At 38.6% G+C, this 25,278-nt stretch overlaps 1 protein-coding gene across 3 annotated transcripts in view; it reads left to right on the plus strand.

The window, feature by feature from the left end:
• Positions 1 to 25,278, plus strand: part of LOC307140381 (solute carrier family 4 member 11-like) — a 61,167-nt gene that overhangs the window by 31,486 nt on the left and 4,403 nt on the right. For all 3 annotated transcript variants that reach the window (XM_079839889.1, XM_079839891.1, XM_079839890.1), the window contains 14 exons: positions 4,795 to 5,014; positions 5,174 to 5,255; positions 11,559 to 11,682; positions 11,907 to 12,110; positions 15,227 to 15,311; positions 15,421 to 15,546; positions 15,774 to 15,887; positions 15,977 to 16,109; positions 17,770 to 17,843; positions 19,975 to 20,197; positions 20,367 to 20,473; positions 23,394 to 23,559; positions 23,801 to 23,974; positions 24,120 to 24,315. In XM_079839889.1, the coding sequence (XP_079696015.1) occupies positions 4,795 to 5,014; positions 5,174 to 5,255; positions 11,559 to 11,682; positions 11,907 to 12,110; positions 15,227 to 15,311; positions 15,421 to 15,546; positions 15,774 to 15,887; positions 15,977 to 16,109; positions 17,770 to 17,843; positions 19,975 to 20,197; positions 20,367 to 20,473; positions 23,394 to 23,559; positions 23,801 to 23,974; positions 24,120 to 24,315 (2,028 nt within the window). The remainder of the gene's footprint in view (positions 1 to 4,794; positions 5,015 to 5,173; positions 5,256 to 11,558; positions 11,683 to 11,906; positions 12,111 to 15,226; positions 15,312 to 15,420; positions 15,547 to 15,773; positions 15,888 to 15,976; positions 16,110 to 17,769; positions 17,844 to 19,974; positions 20,198 to 20,366; positions 20,474 to 23,393; positions 23,560 to 23,800; positions 23,975 to 24,119; positions 24,316 to 25,278) is intronic.

Below are 25,278 nucleotides of genomic sequence, written 5' to 3' on the forward strand. Positions count from 1 at the left end.
AACATTCTGATGTATGTTACTGTGCCGTATCCATTCATACTGGCATCAGCAAAATGGTGTAGTTGAACATGCCTAAGCTCTCCAAAATCCCCAGGCTTAATACACCTCTCCACAGTGAATGCAGCTAATGACTCCAGATCCTCTAACCATCTCTTCCACTGGCATAATATATCCTGTGGTATAGCATCATCCCATCTGCAACCTCTCCTGCAGAGTTCTTGTTGCATCATCTTAGCAGACAACATGACAGGAGCCAGGAACCCCAAAGGATCATACACAGAGCTGGTAGTTGAAAGCATACCGCGTCTGGTAAAAAACTGTTGTTTTACCTCTAACTTGAATTTGAAGGAGTCTGTTTCCACACACCATTGTAGGCCCAATGCTCTTTCAAGTGGAAGTTTATCTCTGTCTAAATCCAACTCCTTCAGGTTTTTGGCCCTTTGGTCTACTGAAACAGTCTGCAATACTGCACGACTATTACTGATCCATTTTTCCAAAATGAATCCCCCTTTCTGACACAGAGCAATGAGAGCCTTTATCATCTTTATAGCTTCCTCTTCAGTAACTGAACTCTGCAAGCAATCATCCACATAGAAATTTAGTTTGACGGATTTAATCACATGAGCTGGAAACTCTAACTGATTGTCATCTGCAGTTTTCCTCAGTGCGTAACTGGCACAGCTCGGAGAGGAAACTGCACCAAATAAATGTACAGTCATCTTATATTCCACAAGTTTCTCAGAGATGTTTCCATCTGGCCACCAAAGAAAGCGAAGAAAATTCCTGTCTTCTTCAGCTACCTTCACTTGATGGAACATGGCCTGAATGTCACCCATAAAGGCCACAGGTTCTTGCCTGAAACGGATGAGAACTCCAAGCAAAGAGCTGGTAAGGTTTGGACCCTGTAGAAGCTTATTGTTCAAAGATGTCCCTTGATATGTGGCTCCACAGTCGAACACTACACGAATAGATCCTTTTCTTGGATGGTGGACACCATGATGAGGGATATACCATACTTTCCAATTTTCACAGTGTAGCTGTTCTTGAGGTACTTGTTCTGCATAGCCCCTACTGATGACATCATTCATGTATCCTGCATATTCCTGATGAAAATCATGGTTGTTGAGAAACTTTTTCTTCAAACCAAGGACTCGTTGCTAGTTGTTAGGCAGATATACCTCTTTGGTCTTAAAGGGCAGTTTCAAACAATATTTCCCATCTTGAATTACCGCTGATTGCTCCATGATTTCCTTGAACTTGATGTCCTCCCTGGACATTTCTTTCTTCACAGTGCTCTCATTGAAGTCATGATTGTACTGATTCATTAACATTTCCTCCAATCTGCACACAGCAATCTGATTCACTGTAGCAGTAGGAATATCCATTCCTAATGCACCACTGTTTCCATTCAGTGGACCATTGACAACCCATCCCAAAACTGTCCTAACAGCATATGGGCCAGTCCCACAGCTGTTGACTATCTCCCAAGGTTCTATATCTTGGGAGCATTGGTACCAATCAGTAAGTCAACATTTGCTTTGATGTTTGGGATGTGCACCTTTGATAAGTATGGAAACTGAGCCAGATCTTCAGATGTTATCAAGTTGTCAGTACTAACTGGCATTTTCTGCTGTGTGAGCACCTCAGGAAGCTGATAGAAGTTATTGCAATCCAGACTGGATACTTCCAAACCAGTCAAGGAATGAGCTGGAACTATGGAACTTTGCCCCATTGTACTGAGCAGAAATGTGACCTGTTTACCTGACATATTCAGCTTCTGCATAAGTTGTTCTGAGCAGAATGTAGCTGAACTACCTGGATCCAAAAATGAATATGTTTTTATGACCTTGCTTCCTTTAATGGATTTAACTTGTACAGGGAGAATAGACAATGCACATCGCTCCTTACCGACCCCTGTATGCCCGCATGTTTTGGAAGAAACTAACTGGTCACATGATGACTGTTTCACAGCTGCTGATTGCCTTTTGATATGAAGCACTGTTGGGTGAGTTTGATGACAAACTTTGCAATTCAGACGTACTTTACAATCCTTGCTCATGTGCCCAGTACACAAGCATGCAAAGCAAACTCCCTTTTTCCTTAGAAAATCTATCTTTTCCTTATGCTTCCTTGAATTGAACTGATCACACTCCTCCAATGAGTGATTATTAGAACAGCACAGGCAATCATCCTTGTCAGCCTTCCCTGAATCTGATTTTGAACTCCCAGGTCCTGGACGTGAATCTATGTTTGCTACTGTAATAGCAAAGGTGTTTCCCTTCATTCTTTCCTTGGGTTGTGACTTAAATCTGGTCAATGTCTTTGTTCCAGTGACACCAAATGATGACTCCTGAATATCACCAAACAAGGGGTCAGAAAGAATTCGGACATGACGTTCTATGAAGGTGACCAGATCAACAAAACAAGCTCGACGGTGACATGTTTCCATTATGTCATAAGCTGTTACTCTCCACTGATCCCTCAGCTTGAATGGCAATTTGGAAATAACACTTCTCATGTTTACAGGCATATGCATTTCTTGCATGTGCTGGAGCTCCCCCATTGCATTGCAACAGCCACGCAAGAACAAAGGATAAGCTTGCAGTGATTTTACATCCTCGGACTTCACAGAGTTCCAAGCCAGAGCCCTTTCAATATAAGCAGTAGCAATTTTATATTCATTGCCAAAGTGTTCCTGTAAAAGATTCTTTGCTACTGTATAACCACGCTCAGGAGCCATGTGTTGACAACTACGCACCAGATCTCGTGGCTGCCCAAGAGTGAATTGCTCTAAATAGTACAAACAATCTGCTTTACTGGCCTTTTCTTCCACACCCTGTTCGAAAGCTTTATAAAGGTCCTGTATTGAAGTGAATCTCCATCAAATAGGGGAATATCTCTTGGTGGCAATGACATTGAACGCTGATGTTGAAGCAAGGCACTTGTGATTTCATTTTGCTTATGCATTTCATTTTGCTTATGCATCTTAAGTATACAATCCGATGTGGCATCATTCTGAACAGTGGCATCATAGTATACAGAATGCTTGTCCTTTAATTGCGAAGTTGGATGCTGTGATGTTCCCTGTGCAGCTGTTGTCTGTTGTTGTTTATTAACAACATACTGTTGGCTTGTAGCGATTTTAATCCGACTCTCACTTGTCTTAGGTCGCACATCAACTATTTGGCCAAGTGGTAATGAACGAACACTTTGTTGAGTAAATTTCCCTGGTCCAGGTTCATATTTCGTTGCCATAGGGTTTAATCCATTGCCAGATTTTATTTTCTTTCCTTTGTTTTCCAAGTGGGAATGTACAACACTTGCAGATCTTTGAGAAGAGCGTTCAAAAGCTTCTAAAACAGCCAGTTTAGCAGCAGATGCAGCCAATTCAGTATCCAAGTCGAGCTGCTCCCTTTTTCTCCTTAACTGCTGCTCCTGCTCCTCAAGAGCATGCATATCCTTTAAAGCTGCAGCACGAGCAACAAGTGCAGCTCTAACTGCTTCAGCTTTTATCCTTGCAGAGGATGCAGTGCTGATTCTACTACTGCTCATGCTGCCCCTTGACCGCTTACTTTCCACATTGGACACACTGTCATTTGGATTAATATCGTCATCACTAACATCACATTCCCTTACAAACACATTACCTTCATTACACAAAACCCAACATGTTAACTGAGGCCTGTAGAGTCAGTGTAGTTCTTGGGTTATCTGCAATTTTTCTAAGCATTACACAGTCTAATCTTGGGGTGAATTTGCTGGGACGTCCACTCATGGGAAGACTGGTGTCTGTTGTGAATAATCTTCCTCACTGTAGAATGATGGACTTCAAATTGTTTGGAAAAGCCTTGTAACCCTTCTCAGATTGATGGCAGCAACAGTTGCTCCTCTAAAATTACTGCTGATGTCTTTCCTCCATGGCATTGTGTTAACACACACCTGAATGCTCCAGACCAGATTTTTGCAAGAAATTCAGCTTTTATAGAGGTGATCACACTTGCTGGTGAGCAGTTAATCAAAGGCATTTGATTAGCAGTCCCTGACTGTTACTTTACCCTCTTAATTCCTGTTAACAGTAAGGGTGTCCTAACTTTGTCACCCATGGATTTTCCATTTTGGCTTTATTTTTTGCTAAATAAATAATGACACGGTGTGAAATGTCATGTGTTGTTGTTCATCTGAGGTTTTATTTTCCAAATTAAGACCTGCCAAGGACCAGATTATTTTAGAAAAATTATTTCCTGATACAGAAAACATTCCTTGAAGGGGGGAACGGAGAGGTACGTCGGACGTAACCGACTGAAAGGGAACCATGGAATTCAATAGGGTATCCTAACATCCCAACAGTACACATATATTATGTAAACACAAATTTTTATTTTGGATGCGATTAATCGCAATTAATCATTTGACAGCCCTAATTATAATGTTGTAATACTGTTCTCTAACACCTAGATCTTCACATATGTATAGATTTGCATGAAAACCACAAACAAAAACATTGAGAATGTGTAATTTATTTTTAGTCAATTGGTTTGTTTTTTATAAAAAAATTTGATTCATTAATTCGGAGCCACTCACTAATTAAACTAAAATAACTATTTAATAATGTTACAAACATACAAGTGCACTACTCTGCTTCAGTGTCATGTTTTTTCTTTGAATAAAAGCATTGTGAAATGCATGATTCATAAGTATAAATGTAATGCTATTGTTTCAACTGATTGATTAAAAAGAACCAGATCAGGCTCCATTACCAAACAATACATTTTGAACAGTTCTTTCGTGTTTCAGTTTGTGAAGCTGATGAATTTCCAGGAGGAGGTGAGAGCTCACCGGGATCTGGATGGGTTCCTGGCTCAGGCCTGCATCCTGCTGGATGAGAAGGCGGCCTCCCTGGATGAAGTACTGCGCAGAATGCTGAACCATGTGGGCACGGACGGGCAGGGCAGCTGCAATGCGGAGGAGGTCATGAGTGCTCTGTTCACAGATGCTGGAGGACAGGATGCCAATGGTGAGCAGCGGGCTGCTCGCCCCAAGTGCCACAGGTCATCTAGTCTAGCAATCCAGAAATCCAGGGCAACCCCTCTGAGAATGTGGTTAATGGAACACCCGCTGCTTAAAAACAGGGAATGGGTTTTACCATTTCTCTCTCTTTCTGTGTCTTTTCAAGTTCACCTTTTGACCGAGACCATTCAGGGTGTGACAGCGACAGCCACTGGAGTTTTCTACCAGCAGTCCTGGCTCTGTGTGCCGTATGTAGCACTTTAACATGAATAAATAAGCACTTTAAAAATATGTATATATATATTTTTTCAACCTTTTTAAACAAAACCATAACTGGTCCACCAGTATGTTTTTTGTTGTTGTTGTTGTTGTTATTATTATTTATTTATTGTTATTTTTTATCAATGGCTGATATTTCTTAAGAATCCTGTAAATATATCATTTCTTTTTCAGACCAAGAACCCTGTGTTACATTTTAAGCCTAGCCTATTGTATATATTGCAGTATTAATACATTTACACAATTTTACTTTTACGTTTTAATATGCTTATATTGCAATGCCTTTGAAATAATCATTGTACTTTGTACTTTTAAATTTCCATTATGCAATTAATTTATTAATCATTGAAAATGTTTAACGCGTTAGATTACTCGTTACTGGAAAAAGGTAGTCAGATTAGTGTATCTGTTCATCACTGTTCATAACTAATCACTTTAAAAACATTAAAGTAGCCCTATTATGCTATTTAAAAGGCTCACAATTTTGCTTTGGAGGTCTCCTACAACAGGTTTACATGCATACAAGGTCAAAAAATACTTTCATTTTCTCATAATATACATTGCTGCATCACCTCTTTTCTCACAGTGTCTAAAACGGTTTGTGAGCCTACTTTGCTCTGATTGGTCAGATGATCCAGTCTGTTTTGATTGGTCTACTCTGCTCCGATTGGTCAGATGGCCCAGTCTGCTGTGATAGAGACAGAGCGACACCCGTCATAATCTGAAGACCACGCCCACCGAGGGGGAAAACAATCGAACGCTCTCCATTGACTTTGCATTGCGTGAGGCTGCATCCTTGTCATTTCGGACTTATTACAAAAAACTGAACAATGTATAAAAGCTGATATGTGACAAAATGAACTGCAAACAAGCTAAACAAAACCCAGAAGCAAAAACCCAGACGTTTTTATAAGCTGTTGACCCAAAAAACGAGCGTTTAAGGACAAAAAAGTGGATTCAGGCCATTGAGACAGAGCGCTACAAGTCATATTACACTGATAACTACGGCGACTAGAGGGGAATGTAATCAACAACAGGAAATATCATATATAAAACGGACATTTGGATATTTGACTTAACAGTGACAAAATGTTTACTGCACACATACACATACTGAGACATACTGAGTGTCAGGATCCCAAAATTTACCCATTCATCCTGCTGAAGCTTCACTTTGTATTGCCTGTATCCACTTTTATCTTCTTAAACGCTCGTTTTTTTGGGTCGACAGCTTATAAAAACTTATTTCTGTGTTTTTTAGCTTGTTTGCTGTACACCTTGTCACATATCAGCTTTTAGACATTGTTCTGTTTTTTGTTATAAGTCCGAAATGACAATGAGGCAGCCTCCCGCAATGGAAAGTCAATGGAGAGCGTTGGATTGCCCCCCCCCCCCCCCGGTGTGGGCGTGGCCTAAATACGCTCTGTCTCTATTGGTCTACTCTGCTCTGATTGGTCAGATGACCCAATCTGTTGTGATTTGTCTACTCTTCTCCGATTGGTCAGATGGCCCAGTCTGCTGTGATTTGTCTACTCTGCTCTGATGGGTCAGATGACCCAGTCTGTTGTGATTGATCTACTCTGCTCTGATTGGTCAGATGATCCAGTCTGTTGTGATTGGTTTACTCTGCTCTGATTGGTCAGATTGCCCAGTCTGTTGTGATTGGTCTACTCTGCTCTGATTAGTCAGATGATCCAGTCTGTTGTGATTGGTTTACTCTGCTCTGATTAGTCAGATGACCCAGTCTGTTGTGATTGGTCTACTCTGCTCTGATTGGTCAGATGATCCAGTCTGTTGTGATTGGTTTACTCTGCTCTGATTAGTCAGATGATCCAGTCTGTTGTGATTGGTCTAATCTACTCTGATTGGTCAGAATTGTTCCCGAAAGTCAAAGCACCGTTACGTGCCATTTAGGACAGGGGCCCTTTACATTCACAAATAGCTATATAACAAACTGAATGAAAGGTAATATCCGAAAAAAAAGCATAATGGGGGCACTTTAAAGGTGCAGTAAGTGATTTCTGAAAACCGCTGTTGAAAGTGGATCGGACTGAGCCCCAAAACAAACTTGTAGCAAGGGGGCAGCAGGGGGCGTGTAGGGGGTGTTCCCACTCATGATGAGGGTGGAGAGAGAGACTGAGCAGGAGGGAGATTTGAAGAAAAACTGTAGAAAGAAAGATGGCTGAGAGCTATTACAAAAGAGAACAGGTCAGAGGAATATCACTGGAAAAAGAAGGGTTTTGATCAGTCAAGAGCTTTAGGACCCATGCTAGTATTTGAAAAGATTTCCAGCACTGGATAGACCTAAGTGGGAAAGACTGAAAACAGATGCAGAGGTTGCGATGTTTCTGATCCATACATGAGTAATACTGGTTTTGAGTGTGTGCTGCTGGCAACTAACAGCAAACTCTTCCTTGTGTAATACTCTTGTGTACTGTACTGTATGATCATTCTTTGTTTTACCTTGTCGCTCATTCATCATCTTTGCTTTATTTTGCTTCGCTTCTGCTATGATAAAGAGACATCCATGTTTGCATTGCATGTTTGTGAATTTCGAAAGCGGAGCAATGAAGGGAGGGGTGTGTTTGTTTGAATGTTTGATTTCAAATATCAACAGTGTTCACCAATGATTCTCAGAAATCGCTTACTGCACCTTTAAATATATGGCTAATGAAAAGTGTGTGGCCTGCTATATCAGGGTTGCGTTCAGCCCGACAAAACGTTTTTTAAACGGAAATGGTTGTGCGTTGAACACCCTGTTCTGATGAAGTAGGAGTTGCAACTATGGCAGCTGAGAAGGCCATTCTTTGTGTTCTTTTTGAATGAATTTCGGAGCATGATGAAATCGGTATAAATACATGTTTAATACTGCAAAACATGCTCGATGTTACAGTCACTGCCCTTGCTGTCCAGAATTAAAGAGTGAAGGGATTTGTGGAAACTGTGGTTCCTAATTATTGTGATCCAACATTTGCCTCGCCTTTTAGGATGATAAGACATGTCTGACACACCCACCAAACAAGAGAAAACGTATCTCAAACCCCATTGCACACCGTTGCACAACGTTTCCAGGAAACATGACGTTCAACCTGGAAACCATAGCAAAATGTTGTGCACCGGTCTGAGTTTGAACGTGCCCCAGGTCAATGACATGATATGCATCTGTTGATGTTATTTTTGTTAATTATATTTCCTTTTAAAATACTTTGATAAATTTGTTAGAAAAAATCACTTTATTCTATAAAACCTATTTAGTTTTAGTTACTTTTTAGTACATTTAAATAATACTTATTATTTTATGTTTTGTTATCTTAAACCCCCAAAATGTCAGGAGGTGCAACTATCCGAACAAATTAACAGACTAAGAAAACTATTTAAAGGGGTGATGAATTGAGAAATCAACTTTCCTTTGAGCCTTTGAAATATAAAAGTTCATCATGATATAAGAATATCCTGTAAGTTTCGGAGCTGAAAACTTCCTTGTTAGTCAAAGAACAGCTTTTATTGACACCATGCCCAGAAAATGCTCAATCTCAGAATATGTCGACCCTTGACGTCATAGAATGCAGAAGTGCCGCCTCAAGCCTACCCACCGCGAGCAATAAACATGCCGGTTCCAGCTCACGTGCATAAGACATTATGCGTTTGTTTGCTTAATTTTACTGCGGAATCGACTGCAAACAAGATACAGGTCGAGACTGGATTTGCAGACACATTGAGATTAAAACACAATGCTGTGCCTTCTATGCTGGATCTAACAGGAATGGTGCAACACACTTATGTGAGTTTTTTATATGTGTTAGTATTGCATTGCTACAGATCGTTTAATATCTATTGTTAACATACCTTAGCACGCTGTCACAGGCTCCTTTATTTGAGGTGTTATTGGTTCATTCGTGATCAGACTCGGACTTGTAACGTTATGGGCCAGGGCTCGCAAAGCCCAACGTCCCGGGCCTATGTGTTTTTCAGACGGGCTACCAAAACATATCACCGGCCTGCCGACGGGCTATCTTAAATAGTGAAATAACATTCTTTTCTTGCGTGCGTGTGTATGTGTGTGCGGTTTGCAGTAATATTCACTGATTGGGCCGGCCAAGTAATAAAAAACAAAAAACCTTCCAATCAATCATGGGTGGATGAGAGATGAATAGGGGTGTAACGATTCATCTACTACATCGATGTATCGATTTAATTTCCTATGATCTAACTACATCGATCTGTGCTCGGCAAGTTGGCCTTCCGGACGACATATATCGATCTAACATCGTTTTAAAAGGTAATCAATCGATTGTATCGATCATAGGAAATAACGCATTGGATTTAAGCACGTCAGACTTTATATGGATATTTTTTCTTAGCACTTTTAATGATAAAGGTGTTAAACGTTACTCGATTAAGTCTGCCTATCTGTGACATCATCGCAACGCACCAGCAGCAGCAGAAGAAAACAAAACATAGCATGGCGGATGGCAGAGAAGCCAACGTGCGAGAAATGATCAAGCCACCAGGAGAAAGAGCTAAGTTAGTAACGTGTTACCTGTACTTTCAACCCTTGCTAAATGTTACCTGTGCATTCCTGACACCAGTGTGCCTGCAGAGCGAGTTTTTGTACTGCTGGCGACATAGTGAACGCACAGAGAAGTGTTCTGCGGTCAGATCATGTTGATATTTTTGAAAAAGAAATCTGTAGAGTCATTGAAGAGTAGTTGGTTACATTTTATCTTTGTTAAATATTGTTTGTTTATTAAACTGAGAGTAGTAGCAGGTTCAGCCAGTTTATTCAACCTGAAGAAATGTTGGTTGCACTTTATTTTTGTTATTAATATTGTATTTGTATTATTTTAATGTTGTAAAACAACAGCAAAAGTAGCAGGTAAACCTACTATTAATTAAACCTGAAGAGTAGTTAGTTGCACTTTATTTTTTATACTAATATTGTAATATTTTTATGTTGGAAAACAAAAGCAGAAGTAGCAGGTTAACCTACTGTTGAAATGTTGGTTGCTCTTACTGTGCTTTTATTGAAAATGTATTGAAAATTGAAAATGAGAGCAGAAAAGGTTAACTTCCTGTTAATTCAACCTAAACTGTTGGTTGCACTTTATTCAAATAAAATTTGAATGCATTTGCCATTAATTGTTGTATACTTGTTTGTTTATATCCATAATTAATTGATACCTGATTCCCTTATAAGAAACAAAAGAAATCTAGGAAACTTCACTTGCACTGACCAGTATCCAGATATTTATTTCAGTCACACAATTTTTGGCTAAAAAGTTACTGAATCGATTTCAAGTCACTGAATCGTTTCGGATCGTATCGTTCTAAATGAACCAATATCGTCCTTGAATCGTATCGACAACCTCAAATCGTGATACGAATCGAATCGTTGTTAAAACGAATCGTTACACCCCTAGAGCTGAATCATTGTTTCTTTGGTAAAGGCATTTTGCGAGCCCTGTAATCATTTCGCCAGACTCTTTCAAAACAATCCTCACATGTACTGAGGGGAGCTGAAGCTCATTAAATATGCAAATCTTATCCAATCCTAGCCGTGGGCGTTAACTTCCAAGTCTTCGGTGCGGCACGCCCATCAAAACCGAGCATTTCTTCAGAGAGCCTCAAAACCAAGGCAGAAAATAGCCTATTACTTATTCATTATGATTTTTTTTAAAGTAAAAACCACGCAAACGTCATAAGTTGACCTCAGACAACAGTATAAAAAAATTAAAAAAGCCAGTTCATGACCCCTTTAAAATGGTGTCTTAATAAAAAAACCTTTCATTTGAAACCTTCCTTATAAACACATGTTATAAATTCCAGTAGTTTAAAAGCTATTGAGATAATTGAAAAACTTTTGTCCAGCAATTTGTCTATTCACAACTGCAAACATGGCTCTTTTATTATGAATTGACAAGGTAATGACAGTAAATATAATGCATCATCCAGAGGACCCCAACTAATCCTTGTGGAAGAGAGAAAAGGTTTTCAGATCTCTCACAAAAAATGATAAAAAAAACGCTAATTTCAAGTATAGGTAGGTTGGTACACTTTCCATGTCAGGTGTTACAACTACAGTATATACATACAACTATTTGGTTGTACCGCCTGACATAAAACCAGTCAAAGAATGAATTTAAACATTTTCAAATGGTATTTAACAACTGAAACTTATTTAAACATATTGTTCATGACTCAAAAATATGCATTACATCATATATTTTTTTTAAATTATTTGAATCATCTTTATTTGTCAATGACCCATCCAGCTGTAATGTGAAGACTCTTCAGAGACGTTGTGTTTGCATTACCCGCCTGGAGCGGTCACAGAACTGGGGTGTTAACTGCTGTGAGGTCCGCTATGTTATCCTCGTTCTGGCACCACCTCGAACAGTAAGCCGTTCCTTTCATCTACCAATTATAACCAGGCGTGACAAAAAACAAACAAAATTGAATTATCAATGTTGCATACTAATTTGTAGTTGTTTTAAACCATGTCAAATTGTACACTTGGAATCTTCAGACTTTTTAAACTTACATCTGTACCGTTGCTTCTCTCATCTCAGATGATATTCTCTTTATATTTCTTTTTATTTTCCCCTTTTCTTACCATGCAGAAAAGTACAAAGACTGCCATAGAGCTTGGTCGCACATTTGCCACCTTGTTCTCAGACATTTCGTTTAGGCAGAAACTCCTGGAATCTAAGACCCAGGAGGACTTCAAGCAGGAGCTGGTGATTCAAATGCAGCGGCTCTCCACTGCCATCCCGAAGCCCTCTGTGGAGGAAGAGACCGACCCACACAGCAACAAACCACTCGAGGTCTGAAGCCAAGAGAGGCTCAGGGCATGTAAATGGCTTCACCAACCAATTATCTGCTCAGTCTGCCTGTTAACTTAATGTTCAGTTTTCTCTGTGGGTCATTAAGGGCACTCCTCACCTGTACAGTCCACCCTCACATTATGCTGAACCTTGAGCACATAAAAACTTCTCCACACTGATGTAAGCACCTGGGTGTATGTGTGTCTCCCCACCAACTCAAAAACACCCAATCACCAACAGCTGCACTGCAGATTAATTTGAAGAGATTTGAGACTGAGCCAAGATTGAGATGGTCACAAACACCCAAATCTCTGTTCTGACTATAGTAATGAATTAGTACAGCATAGAAAAATATTACTGGACACTCGACAGTCAGAATGCAGTGCACTTTGGTGAAAGGCATTAGGCAAAGGATCATGCAAATCATCATATTAGAATGATGCTGAGAGCAATGATGCTGAAAATTCAGATTTGATCACAGGAATAAATTACTTTTCAAAATATATTCAAATAGTTTTAAATTTTTATGATATTTCACAATATTACTGTTTTTACTGTATTTTTGATCAAATACATGCAGTCTTGGTGAGCATAAGAGATTTTCAAAATCATTAGAACATCTTGCTGACCACAAGCATTGGAAAGGTGGTGTATATTCTTTTAATTGCTGGAAAATAACAAAATCATAAATCAGCGTTTTTTTTTATTATTTTCAATAATCACACAACTTCACTACCCTTACAAAAAATAAGTATACTTCAAGTTCATTTTATTAAGTATACTTATGTAAAGTATATTTTTAAGTATACTTTATGTATAAGTATACGAATATCAATGTACTTGATTTGTTTCTGTTTGACTTGACTATTTCAGTAGTACTTGGGACTAAATTGGCCCACTTTTTAGTGTATAAAAGTAAACTTTGAGTACAACTAAACTAGTTTACAACAAATGTATCTAATTTGTACTTTGACTATACTACAAGTGAACTTTTAGGTTTATGAAAGTACACTTTGAAGTGTACTCTCAGTGATCTACTAGTCTAGTAGTTTTATACTGCAAGTATTGGTAAGTTTTCTTAAAGTGAACATCTTATAGACTATAGTTTACTATATATATATATATATATATATATATATATATATATATATATATATATATATATATATATATATATATATATATATATATATATGTAAACAGTCTCAACACTTGCAGAAAGTGCAAAATGTGTAAGTGACGAGTGCCAGTAAAAAACCTAAAGAGCCAACAGACTAAAGAAGACATACATGAACCGCATATATTCAACCCATTTTTGAGCCACAACAAGACATTTCTGTCAGATTGTCAGGGAGCTCAATCTGAGAAAAGAACATGACAAATAACAAAAAAAAGAAAACTTTAAATACAAAGTGACTGCGTGAGAAAGAGAGAGATGGCTTTACTTCAGTCAAGCAATAATTTCTATACTAAATTTACCCTATACAATAGCCTTCTCATCTGGATTGAAGCAGCAAACATTCAGTGTAAGAGTAAACAAATTACATAACATTATTAATATTTGAATCACAGCTTATATAGTGTTTTGACATCGACAACCCAAGTGCATTTTACCTCAAAGAGTAGTTTGCTTTCTAAAGTAGCAATCGCTTCTCGGGTCGACATTAACACACTGACAAAATTATATTCAGAATTAAAATATTTGTACACCACTTTTTAATGTGTGATTGTGTAAAGGTATTCACGAGATAGATACCAACCTTTCGCAAACTTGCTTTCAACGTCGAACACTCATGCACGGAGGGGAGGGGCTGTGTGTGTGAGTGTGTGTGTGTGTGCGCGCGCCCGCGCTGTGAGAGACGTGTGAGTGAGAGACGCAGGGAAAGGAAATGCAGCTGAAAGTTATTTGCTCTATGAAAGACTTGCTCGTTCTTGTCAGAACCCAAAACGCAATGTAGCTTTTGGTCGCGCTACACCGCTACTTGCTGGATAAAGTAGTCAGCTACTGGAAAAGCTAAACTGTTTTAAAAGTAACTGAGCTACTGACAAGCAACTGAAAAATTTAGTTAAGCTAGTAGCGTCGCTACTTGTAGCTCGCTACTGCCCAAAACTGACAGCTTTACAGTCGTTTCCTCTTCATGGCTTCAACATTTAATTCAGTAACATTAGGCAGTTTTAATTGATATGCTGTTTGATGTTTGATGATTGCGTTGTTTTACATTTACGTAAACAATTTTCTATCACTTGTTTCTGCTTCTTCACCTCTGTTCTGATCCAGAGATTCTGTAATTTTAGAAATTTAGTCCAAGACTAATATACTTAGACTTTTCTGTCAGTTAAAGTCAAGTATACTTAAATGCAATTTTAAGTATATTTCAGAGATAGCCTACATAAAAAAGTAGACTGAACGTATACTTTCTTATTTTTAATTTAAAAGAAGTATACTAATAGCAAACTTGGGGTATGCTTCAATTGCTCACAAATCCTGGTCCAGAAAGTTGTGAACACAGACAAGTGGATTGATACAAACAGTGAGAAAGGCCAGTGCTGTTATATGAATAATATAACTTGGCCAAGCAGATTAAATGACCGACAACTTCTCTAACTGTAATATGATATTTAGCATGACCTCCTGAATTTGACGATCAGCATTTTTATAAATGTTAAGAACCTTCCTGGTGCTTGCTTTGTTGAAAAATGACTAAATTTTCATGTTTCACAGCCTGCCCTATTTATGGAACGTGTGCTATGCTGAAGTGGCCCACTGCATTCTGTGACTTAGATTATTCACACATTCCCTATAATGGTATTATTTCAGAGGTTCAAGAAACAATACTTAATTTAATTTATATAAAAAATATATTATATATAAAATATATATTATAATAGGAGACATTTTACATGTTTTAATGTCACCATAGCAATCACCATAAATCCAGTATAGAGATTCTTGTAAATCAAAGTCTACATGACTTAAAACTTCTTATTCTGGTTTTGTTTTTAATGCACTTAAGATTCTATTCTGTTCTGCTATATGTTTTTAAATAACCCCCCCCCCCCCAAACAAACATTTATCAGCATATTTTTTTTCTCCTCCAACTGTTCTGTGTACACAGGTAAAAGATTTCCTCAGAGCAGGTCGTGGCATTTATGACGACTTGTGCCGCAGGCTTCCATTGTACCTGTCCGACTTCACAGATGGCAAGTCTCAGTTTTCCCAAAGGCTCTGCTTGACTTCACTTTTACTAAAAATAACAGAAATCTCTGTTGCTCAGGCTGAAGTGTATGTTGCTGTGTGGTTTCTCTCCAGGTATTCTGGGCTCTAACAGATCTTTGCTGAAGTACACCACGACTGCCATCTTCCTCTACATCGCTATCCTGCTGCCAGCCATTGCATTTGGCTCTCTAAATGATGAGAGCACACGAGGAGAGATAGGTCTGTAGTCAAAAGTATATGTATACTAAAAGTATATAAGTATAAGTCATTTATGGTCATTTGCTGGTCCTATCTGGCCTAGATGGTTGATCAGCTGGACTACATTGGTAGACCATATTGGTCACACCAGCTACCATATTCCAAATCCAGCTCGACCAGAAGGGTATTTTGACAGAGTTCCAGTTTTGTGTTCATGTGTTTCTGATGGTTTATTTGCCTTTTTGCAGATGTACAGAAAACTATAATTGGTCAGAGCATTGGAGGAGTGATTTACTCTCTTTGTGCTGGGTCTCCACTGGTCATTCCTCTCACCACAGCACCTCTAGCCATCTTCATCAGTGGTACTGTATCGCTTTTATAAAGAAAAGAAGGTTAGATGCAATGTCTCTCTCAGAGCAGTTGTTTTCTCTCTTTTGTTTGTATATTGCAGTGATCAGAGGCATCTGTGATGACTATGATCTTGACTTTCCTGCATTTTATGCCTGCATTGGCCTCTGGAACAGTTTGTTCCTCATACTAGGAGGCATCTTCAATGTCAGCCTGTTTATGAAGCTCTTTAAACGGTCAGTGGAGAAGTACCATGAGTATATATACCAGTGATGTGATTTTCCCCTTATTTATACAGAATTCTGCATTTTCCATAGAGAGAAGTGCTCTCAAAATATATTTTTTACCTCTTGTTCAGTTTAATAAGCAACACAATTTTGAACATTTTCACTGTGCTCAATCCACCTAATATATTTTAAACTGGATTAAGTTTACTTAATCCATTTGTTTTCATGTTTGTTCAAATGGACCTAAATTTTAAATTTAATTTTTAATTGAAATTTGACTTTAATTAATTTAAAAGATAAATGCTTTATTGAGCCAACTTAATAAATTTAAGTTCCTGTGTCATACTAACCAGCAATAGTGCATGTTAGTATGCTAACAATACATGTCTTTAGCATGTCTAAGCAATCATATTTTCTAGCCTGGCAGATTGGGAAAGTCCCATAGACTAAGGGACAGAAGCCATATCTTGATATCAGAATATTATAGACAACCCACAACACTGAGTATTGTGGAGAATTTAACACAAACAAGCACCTCACTCATTTTCTTAAAGCTGCAGTCCGTAAGTTTTGCCTCTGTGTCGCCATCTCTGTGTAAAACGTGCAATTGCAGTTATTCACGGAGTTATCATCTGTACCTGAGTTATGCGTCGGCACGGCTCCTCAGCGCGGATGAATCTAATGTTTTGAGGAGTATATGTGGCTTTGTGTCAGTCACCGTACCGGTGTGGATACTCTACTTCAGAATCACAGATATTACGTCTTGGAGTATAACTTAAATAAGAATTTTCACCAGAAAATGTCATCTGAACAAGTAAGTAACATGTCTGCCACTTTTGGGAACAAAACATTACAATAAATTGTGCTACCAACAGTGATTAAATCTGACGATCGCTCATATAACATCAAACCGTACAAATTATTATTATTATTATACTTTGTTCTCAAATTGTTAATGTTAATATCATTAGCATCACGTGACTACATGTATTTAGTGAGTATTAGCGTTACCTGTAGATTCCAATTTCTGTACAGTCTATTTTTTTGCTTTTGACCATGGGTGAATCTCCAGTTGTCACTGATGATGTCATTTGGGCCTTTCTGGATTACAATCCGCCATCAAAATGATAAGTTTAATTACTCAAGCTGCTGTGAGAAAATGCGGTCCGCTCCTCACGTGCCTAACTACTACTAGCCGAACTCTTTCTTTATGCATACAGACGTGACATAATGACGCAAATACATGCCTAAATTTCCCACGGAATACCACTCTAATTATAAAACATTATTACAAGCTTACCGTTGTGAATGGGGCTAAGGTAAGGAGATAATTTTGAATACTGGCTTGTTGTGTACTTGCTCAAAAATTGATTTTGGATCATTTTTAACCAAAAAAAAGTTACGGACTGCAGCTTTAAAGAATTTAACAATCTAGATGATACTGATGTTTAAAAACTCCTCAGGCAGACACTACATTCTGAAATAACTCAGACACTTCTGCTATGGCCTCTCTCTGTAGCATAAACATCATAAATCTGTGCTCTCCTGTCGTGTGCGGTAATCTCTGTTTGTGGCGTGGCTCGCTTTTGTTGTTATGTCTTGGATTGTGCTATGTGGTTTTGATAAAAGGGAAGATCAGCTGTTCACCATGTCCTATGTTTCCTCTCAGTTCCACAGAAGAAGTGATAGCTTTGTTCATCTCCATTGCCTTTGTGGGTGACGCTTTGAAAGGCACCATAAACAGTAAGTTTAAAGCTCTGAACATTGCACTGGCTTGTAATATCTCTGAAATAAATTATTAATGAGGATTTAACAAGGAAGTGAGTGAGAAAGATGGGGAAAGAATGAAAATTATATTGATATATTTTATGAATATTATTAATTTCCATGTGAGATGGTTTAATGGGATAGTTCTCCCATAATTTCCTCCCCCTCTTGTTGTTCCAAACCAAACATACTTTATCCCATGGAACACAAAAGAAGATATTTTAAAGAATATAATAACCAATCAATTTTATGCTACACTTTGTTCAGTGAAAGTGAATGGAGACTGGGGCTGTTAAACGCCAAAAATTGCAAAAGGTTACACAAAGGGTGTTTCTCAATCAGATCAATCCCAGCAAACAATTTTGCTTTTAAAAGACATCCAATAGCCGTCCAAACACAGCCCTGATGTCTATAGGCAAAATTTGAGCTGTCAGTGAACATTTTATAGATGTCTAACCATAGCCCAAGAATAGACTAGTCATCTAGAACATGAACATGTCAAAGAAATTAAGCCAAACATCTTGTAATCACTGTTGACTTTGCATACAAGATGGAATACCATACATCTCACACGTTATTTAGGCAAAAACGACATGTAACCAAATTCAAGGTTCTTTTGGCTAGAAGTGGGTTACTCATAGCCTGACTATATTGGGTCTATAGTTATCCGAGATGGTGAAATGATGGCTATTGCTTGCTGAGCTAGCTCAGTAGTCAGGGCACTGATCAGGGAGTCAACCATTTTAAGGGCTTTCTCAATTACAAAATCTTACCAGTGCACTGAAATGCTCACCCCCTAAAAAAGGTCCTACAGTTCACTGTGAAAACCTGGAAGCATCTATACTAACTATGTTCCCTTAACGAAAGTTCTGAAGCACAAAACAAAATTCACATGAGCCAACTCACTACACATAATGACACTCGATAGATGTTTTATAAAATATTAACTTTTATTTAATTACAGGGGTTGGACAATGAAACAGAAACACCTGGTTTTAGACACACAGACAGACAGACAGACAGACACACACACACACACACACACACACACACACACACACACACACACACACACACGGACACATGGACACACACACAGACAGACAGACAGACAGACACACAGACAGACAGACAGACAGACAGACAGACAGAAACAGACACACAGAGAGTCTGGCCACTCTCCACTGACAAACGTTAACTTCCTTGAAGGCGGATACTATGTTGAAGTTTAAAACTATTGGATCTGCCCAGAGCCACTCTGGATCTGCCATAACCAATCGCTAACGTTTGGTCGTGACGTAAGTCATCTCAAACTAGCGCACAACATCAACGTCATTGTTTTCAGCCACTCCCTCTGTTCGCTGATTGAACCGGTTAAAATTTGATCGGAGAAAACCAGAGAATATACTGCACTCCCAGACGGAGTACTGAAGGGAAATTAAAATTGAGCGGAAGTACGTAGGAGGCTGGAGTCAGGCTACCAGTCCTCATTCAATTTAATTGAAAAACACGAAACAAAAAAAACAGCACAAACATTCTGCCTAAAATCTCTTTGCACATGCATTTGGAACACTATGAGCTGATTTCCTAGGCAAATATTAACTTGGGACTATCTTAGGGTGAAGCACAAGCGAAGCACTGCTACTTGGGCGCAGAGATATCACGCAACACATGAAATCCCCAAACTTTGATTTCATGTGTTGCGTGATATCTCTGTGCCCAAGTAGCAGTACTTCGCCTGTGCTCCCCCAAAATATAGTCCCAAGTCAATATCTGCCTAGGAAATCGCCTAGTCTTAATCTGCATCGCTATTTGTATTCGTTGTGAATACGCAGGCCACAAGAAGTAATTAGGTGGGGTTTTTTTTGTTTTTTTTTACCACTTTTACTCGGGACATGCTAGCTGGCAACATAGGATTCCATTCATTATGCTAAGCGAAGCTAGCGGCGACCCTGCCAAACTAAAACAATGCATGCGCTGAGACAAAAATGCATTTGCCCACATATCTAAATGTAGGAAAGAAGTTGAATAAGCCCTTTTTTTAAAAATGGTGGAGTGTTCCTTTAACCGATTCTATTGCTCACCACTGTATTTCTTTTTTTTTCAGTATTTCATAAATATTACCATGGCCTTATACTAGTCAACGGAAGCACACAAGATCTGCATCGTTTGGGTGTAATGCTTCATCAGACAGTGAACAGAACAGAGAACGGAGGAATCTCACTGCCTGCAACCATGGTTCTGTGCACCAGGGAGCGCCCTATTCTCTGCCTACTGCTGATGCTGGGAACACTGTGGCTAGGCTATGTCCTGTTCCTCATCAAGAGAAGGTAATTATAGGATGGTGTAATTGTCATTAGCTGCTGATGCTTGGTCATCTGTTCTAACCTACTTGAATATTGGTTATATTACTAGAATGAGGAATCTTTTTTTTTTTTTTTTGACCACAGAAGCTCAAAATACTGATTTTGCATTTTCTAACTTCTGGTTTCTCTCCAGCCCATTCCTGCATGCTAAAGTCAGGGAGGTGGTGTCAGACTGTGCATTGCCGATCTCTGTGGTCATCTTCTCTTTTGTGGGCTCCTACCTCTTCAATGACATTCAGCGTGAGCCCTCATGTTAAAACAATCACCTACAATGATCATGTTGTAATTTTACTTATGTCATCATCATCAGTAATAGACTTTGCATTTGGTGTAATTTAATCCTGTAATAATACTGAATGTAATCATTTTGCAACCCAACGAAACGTCAGTATTCAACTAAACATGGCATTTTGTCAACATTTACTTGCTAAATATTTAGCAGAAAATCTCAATGGAAATTGGAGCCGTCAAGATCACGATGACAAAAAGAGCAACATAAAAGTAGTCCAGATGACCAATGTGCTATATTCCAAGTCTCTTGAAGACATTGTTTAAAATTTAAATAATGTATTTATAATCATCCCCTAAATTGTAGCTCCCAAATCTCTTTCACACTTCCACACATTCAAACAAAGTCTCTTTCAAGGAAAGTCAGTTCCTTGGCGGCCATATTTGTAACACCTCTGGGCATGATTTTCCCAAGTTATATGCGTTCCTGGGGTCAACATATTTTTTTGACCCTGGAACAACATTTCTATCCAAAAATTCTATCCTAACCCAATCCCTACCCCTAAACCTAACCCTACCCTTAAGTTTTCCCTGAAATCAGGGGGAAATCATAGGTGAATAACATTGATGTATTGAAAACTAACTGTGGTAGTAAGCCTAAACTTTATAATCTGATTGGTTCTATGGAATGTTGTTTCAGGATCAACAAAGATGTTGATACAGGAACATGTTGAAGGTTCTGCGAATTGCTGCCCAGCTAGCAGTTTTGTGTTTAAAAGACGTCTAATAGCCGTCCAAACACAGCCCTGTCTAGGGTAAAACAAGGCAACATTTGGGCTGTCAGTGAAAATATATCTAATAGCCCAAGAATAGACTAGTCATATAGAACATGAACATGTCAAAGAAATGAAGCCAAACACCTTGAAATAATGTTGACTTTGCTTACATTATGGAATATCATACATCTCACAAGTTATTTTGGCAAAACCGACATGTAACCAAATTCAAGGTTCTTTTGGCTCAAAGTGGGTTACTGATAGCCGGAATATATCGGTCTATAGTTAACTGAGATGGTGAAATGACTGCTATTGCTTACTGGGTGGCTAATATGTATGCATTTGTACAATCTCATATGGGTTAGGGATATGCCCCACTGACGGCTAGGTTTAGGGGTAGACATTCATGCATATTTTTTTTTCTACAAACTGCACATTTTCATATGATTCACATACTGTGTTGTTCCAAATATGGCAATGTTTTTTCTTAGAAATACATCTGAAAAAAAAAAAAAAAACGGGTTCATCTTATATTCAGGGTCTAGACTTTTACATGCCAATGCACCCACAACAATTGGTGGCTCCATATAAGCATAAAACGAGGGTGCCAAGAAATACAGTGTTCCAGAGTGTAATGTTAGAAGATTGTGAGCGCAGGTCTTTAAAAACGCAAACGCAGTCAAACAAAAGCTTATGCTCCACGAGCAGCGCTGACTGTCAAGTCAACTTTATTTATATAGCGCTTTTAACAATGCAGATTGTTTCAAAGCAGCTTCACAGTGTTAAACAGGACAATAATGCAACAGAATTTTATTCAGCCGTATAGCCATTCCGGAGAAAACGGTGATGTCAGCATTTAATTAAAATTATCATACAGTGACAGTGTGGGCTTTAGATCAGTAATTAGATCAGAAAATTTGTTTATATGGTTAATTTAGTTTAATAATTAGATTTATTTGGATATTTAGTTGAAAAATTTAGTGTCCCCAACTGAGCAAGCCAAGCCAGAGGCAACAGTGGCAAGGAAACCAAAACCCCATCAAGTGACCTAATGGAGAAAAATAAACCTTGGGAGAAACCAGGCTCAGTTGGGGTGCCAGTTCTCCTCTGGCCAATTAACAAACAGCGAATGATTATTATTCTGGCAACTTTACAGGTCAGAGGTCATAATAGATCGGAATATTCGAAAGATCGGAGGCAGCACGCTGGAGACGGGTTTATTGAGGATGACATGTCAATTAAATAATTATTAAATAGGAATAATCAAAATATCCGAGTCATCACACCGGAGATGGGTTTATTGAGGATGCCGTATTGATGAAACAATTATTAAAGTGCAATATTTGAAAGATCGGAGGCAACACGCCGGAGACGGGTTTATTGAGGATGACATATCGATTTAACAATTATTAAATTGTAATATTCGAACAATCGGAGTCATCACGCCGGAGACGGGTTTATTGAGGATGCTGTGTCGATGAGGCAATTTCAGGGGGAGTCTAAGGACCAAACTTCCTCTGTACGTGATTTTAAAATACCAGATTTCAGTTATTAACCATAACCAGTGACCAGTTATCCAGTATTAACCATATTTTCAATTCAAAAATGTAAATATGAAAAATATGCAGTATGATTGTTTTTCTAAAAAAATTTTTTTCCAAAATGTACATCTTGAAAAAGGAAAAACAGGTTGTCTTGTATTAGGAACAATGTGGTAATCCGAAATGGCCACCTCATAAAATATTTACATTTTTCCATGTGATCGGGTTGGCTATAATTACATTTAATTAACATAGTTCAAATCAGCAACTTATTTACAATACATAAACTGTCTAATAACTGTTTCTTATACTCAAATAGCTAAAATGGATATATTTCAAGTTGGTCCAACCACCGAGTTGGTGTGTGCAGTCATAAAAAGTGCCTTATTATACAGTGTGGTACTATTCAGTCTTTGATTCAAGCCTGACACATCAAGACATGTCGCAGCAGGACATCCTAATCAGTTTCCATTGACATCAAACCTTTCATAACGCAGTTTGAAGTGACAGGTCCAAATCCGTTTTGTGAGCTATTGCAAAGAGGGAGTAAATAATGGCAATTATTATTTGTTTGGTCAACTATCCATTTAATTATTGTATTATGTCGATCCACAGTTCCAGTATTCAACTACCAGAATGGAACTGCATTCAAAGTGTCACCTTTTAATCAGCTGACAGGGATGAACATATTAAGTGCATGTGGTCTTGGCTTTCTCCTCGCCTTGCTCATCTTCATTGACCAGAATATCGTTGTGTCCCTCACCAATGCCCCAGAGAACAGGTATCCATCCAGAAAATCAAAAAACATTTCCATCAGTAGTGTCATATTTGTCTCTCTGAGTTAAACATCTGAAGTTTGTTTTCATCCTGCAGTGCCATACCTCAGTTTGCTAGCATTTCATTGGATTACGTTTTTCCCAAGATCAGTGAGCCATCATTCACAGTGTCAGCTCAGTGCAGACAGTCGAGGGGCGCTGAGAGACAGCATATGATCTCTTCTGGTGTGTGTGCTTGTGTTTCAGATTGCTAAAGGGAACGGCATACCACTGGGACCTGATGCTCTCTGGGTTTATCAATATCCTGATGTCGGTGCTGGGGTTACCATGGATGCACGCAGCTTTCCCACACTCCACGCTGCATGTGCGTCAGCTGGCGCGGGTGGAACAGCGAGTGGAGGGGGGCCACCTCTATGAAATGTGATAGCAACCACCTACATACACACTTAGAGAACACAATACTTGCAGATGATGTTTAAACATGCATGATGCATACGAGTTAGCAATTAACACATCAAGTGTGATTAACAAGACTTGTAAAACACGTCCTTATGTGTACCTGCAGGATAGTCAGTGTGAAGGAGACACGACTTACCTCGCTGGCTGCAAACATCCTGATTGGTTTGTCAGTGTTTTTACTGCCAGTGCCTCTGCAGTGGATACCGAAACCTGTTCTCTACGGGCTCTTCCTGTATATCGCTCTTACGTCTATTGATGGAAACCAGATGTGTGATCGAATGGCCCTTCTGTTTAAAGAACAAGTGAGAGCCTTAGATTAGTGTTCTTATTAACACTTACAGTTTTAGGTCAAGTCTTGGGTCATTAAGATCAGAAAAAAAAGTTATTTACTGTTGCTTTTGATCATGCTTTAAATTGATCAAAAGTGACTGTAAAGACATTTATAATGTTACAAAAGATAAATAAACACAGTTCTTCTGAATCCTTTATATTAATCAAAGAATCCTAAAAAATACATCATGGGTTCCTGTAAAATATTGCACCATAAGCTACAAAAAGCCAAACATGGTGGGGAATGAGATACTGTATATTTAGAGCACCATCCAGTACAGGTCAAGTTAATTAAGTCTATAAATACACATAATACAAGCAGTTAAATATGCCCCAGTAGCGTAGTTCTTTAAAAATGCATACAGGTTCCTCTGAATATCAAACATAAGACTTTCTGATCTCAATCCAAGTCTCAAGATCACTCAGTCTTACTGTATTTATTGCATAATTTAATAGTGTTGCCTTTGGAATGTACAACCACAGTGAAAATCAATATAAATCAGTATACAGCTAGTGTAGTGAGCGACAATTTGTGGTTGTAAAGGGTATAATTCCTGGGTCGTATTTGAGTCCCAGGCCATTTTCATGTTGTTGATTCACAGGTTTAAACTCAACATGAAAGGTCATTTCCAACATATTTTAAAGTAATGTGATGTATTTTGGAGTGAAACGGGACAATTCTGAAATTTTGCATCAGACACTGGCCACAATGAAATCTCATTGGTTCAAAATTCTACTCCTCATAACATGAGATATCTTCTGTGTCACTGTGCTGCAGTTTTGTGTTCAGCATGGAGAGACAAATAGCTTTGCTGGAAAGCATGTCTAGTTAGGTCATGGAATGTGTATTAAAGGGATAGTTCACCCAAAAATGAAAAGTTGCTGTTAATTTACTCACCTTCAGGCTATCCAAGGTGTAGGTGTCTTTTTTCCTT

Source organism: Gobio gobio, assembly GCF_949357685.1.
Source record: "Gobio gobio genome assembly, chromosome: 16".
Lineage (NCBI taxonomy): Eukaryota > Metazoa > Chordata > Actinopteri > Cypriniformes > Gobionidae > Gobio > Gobio gobio.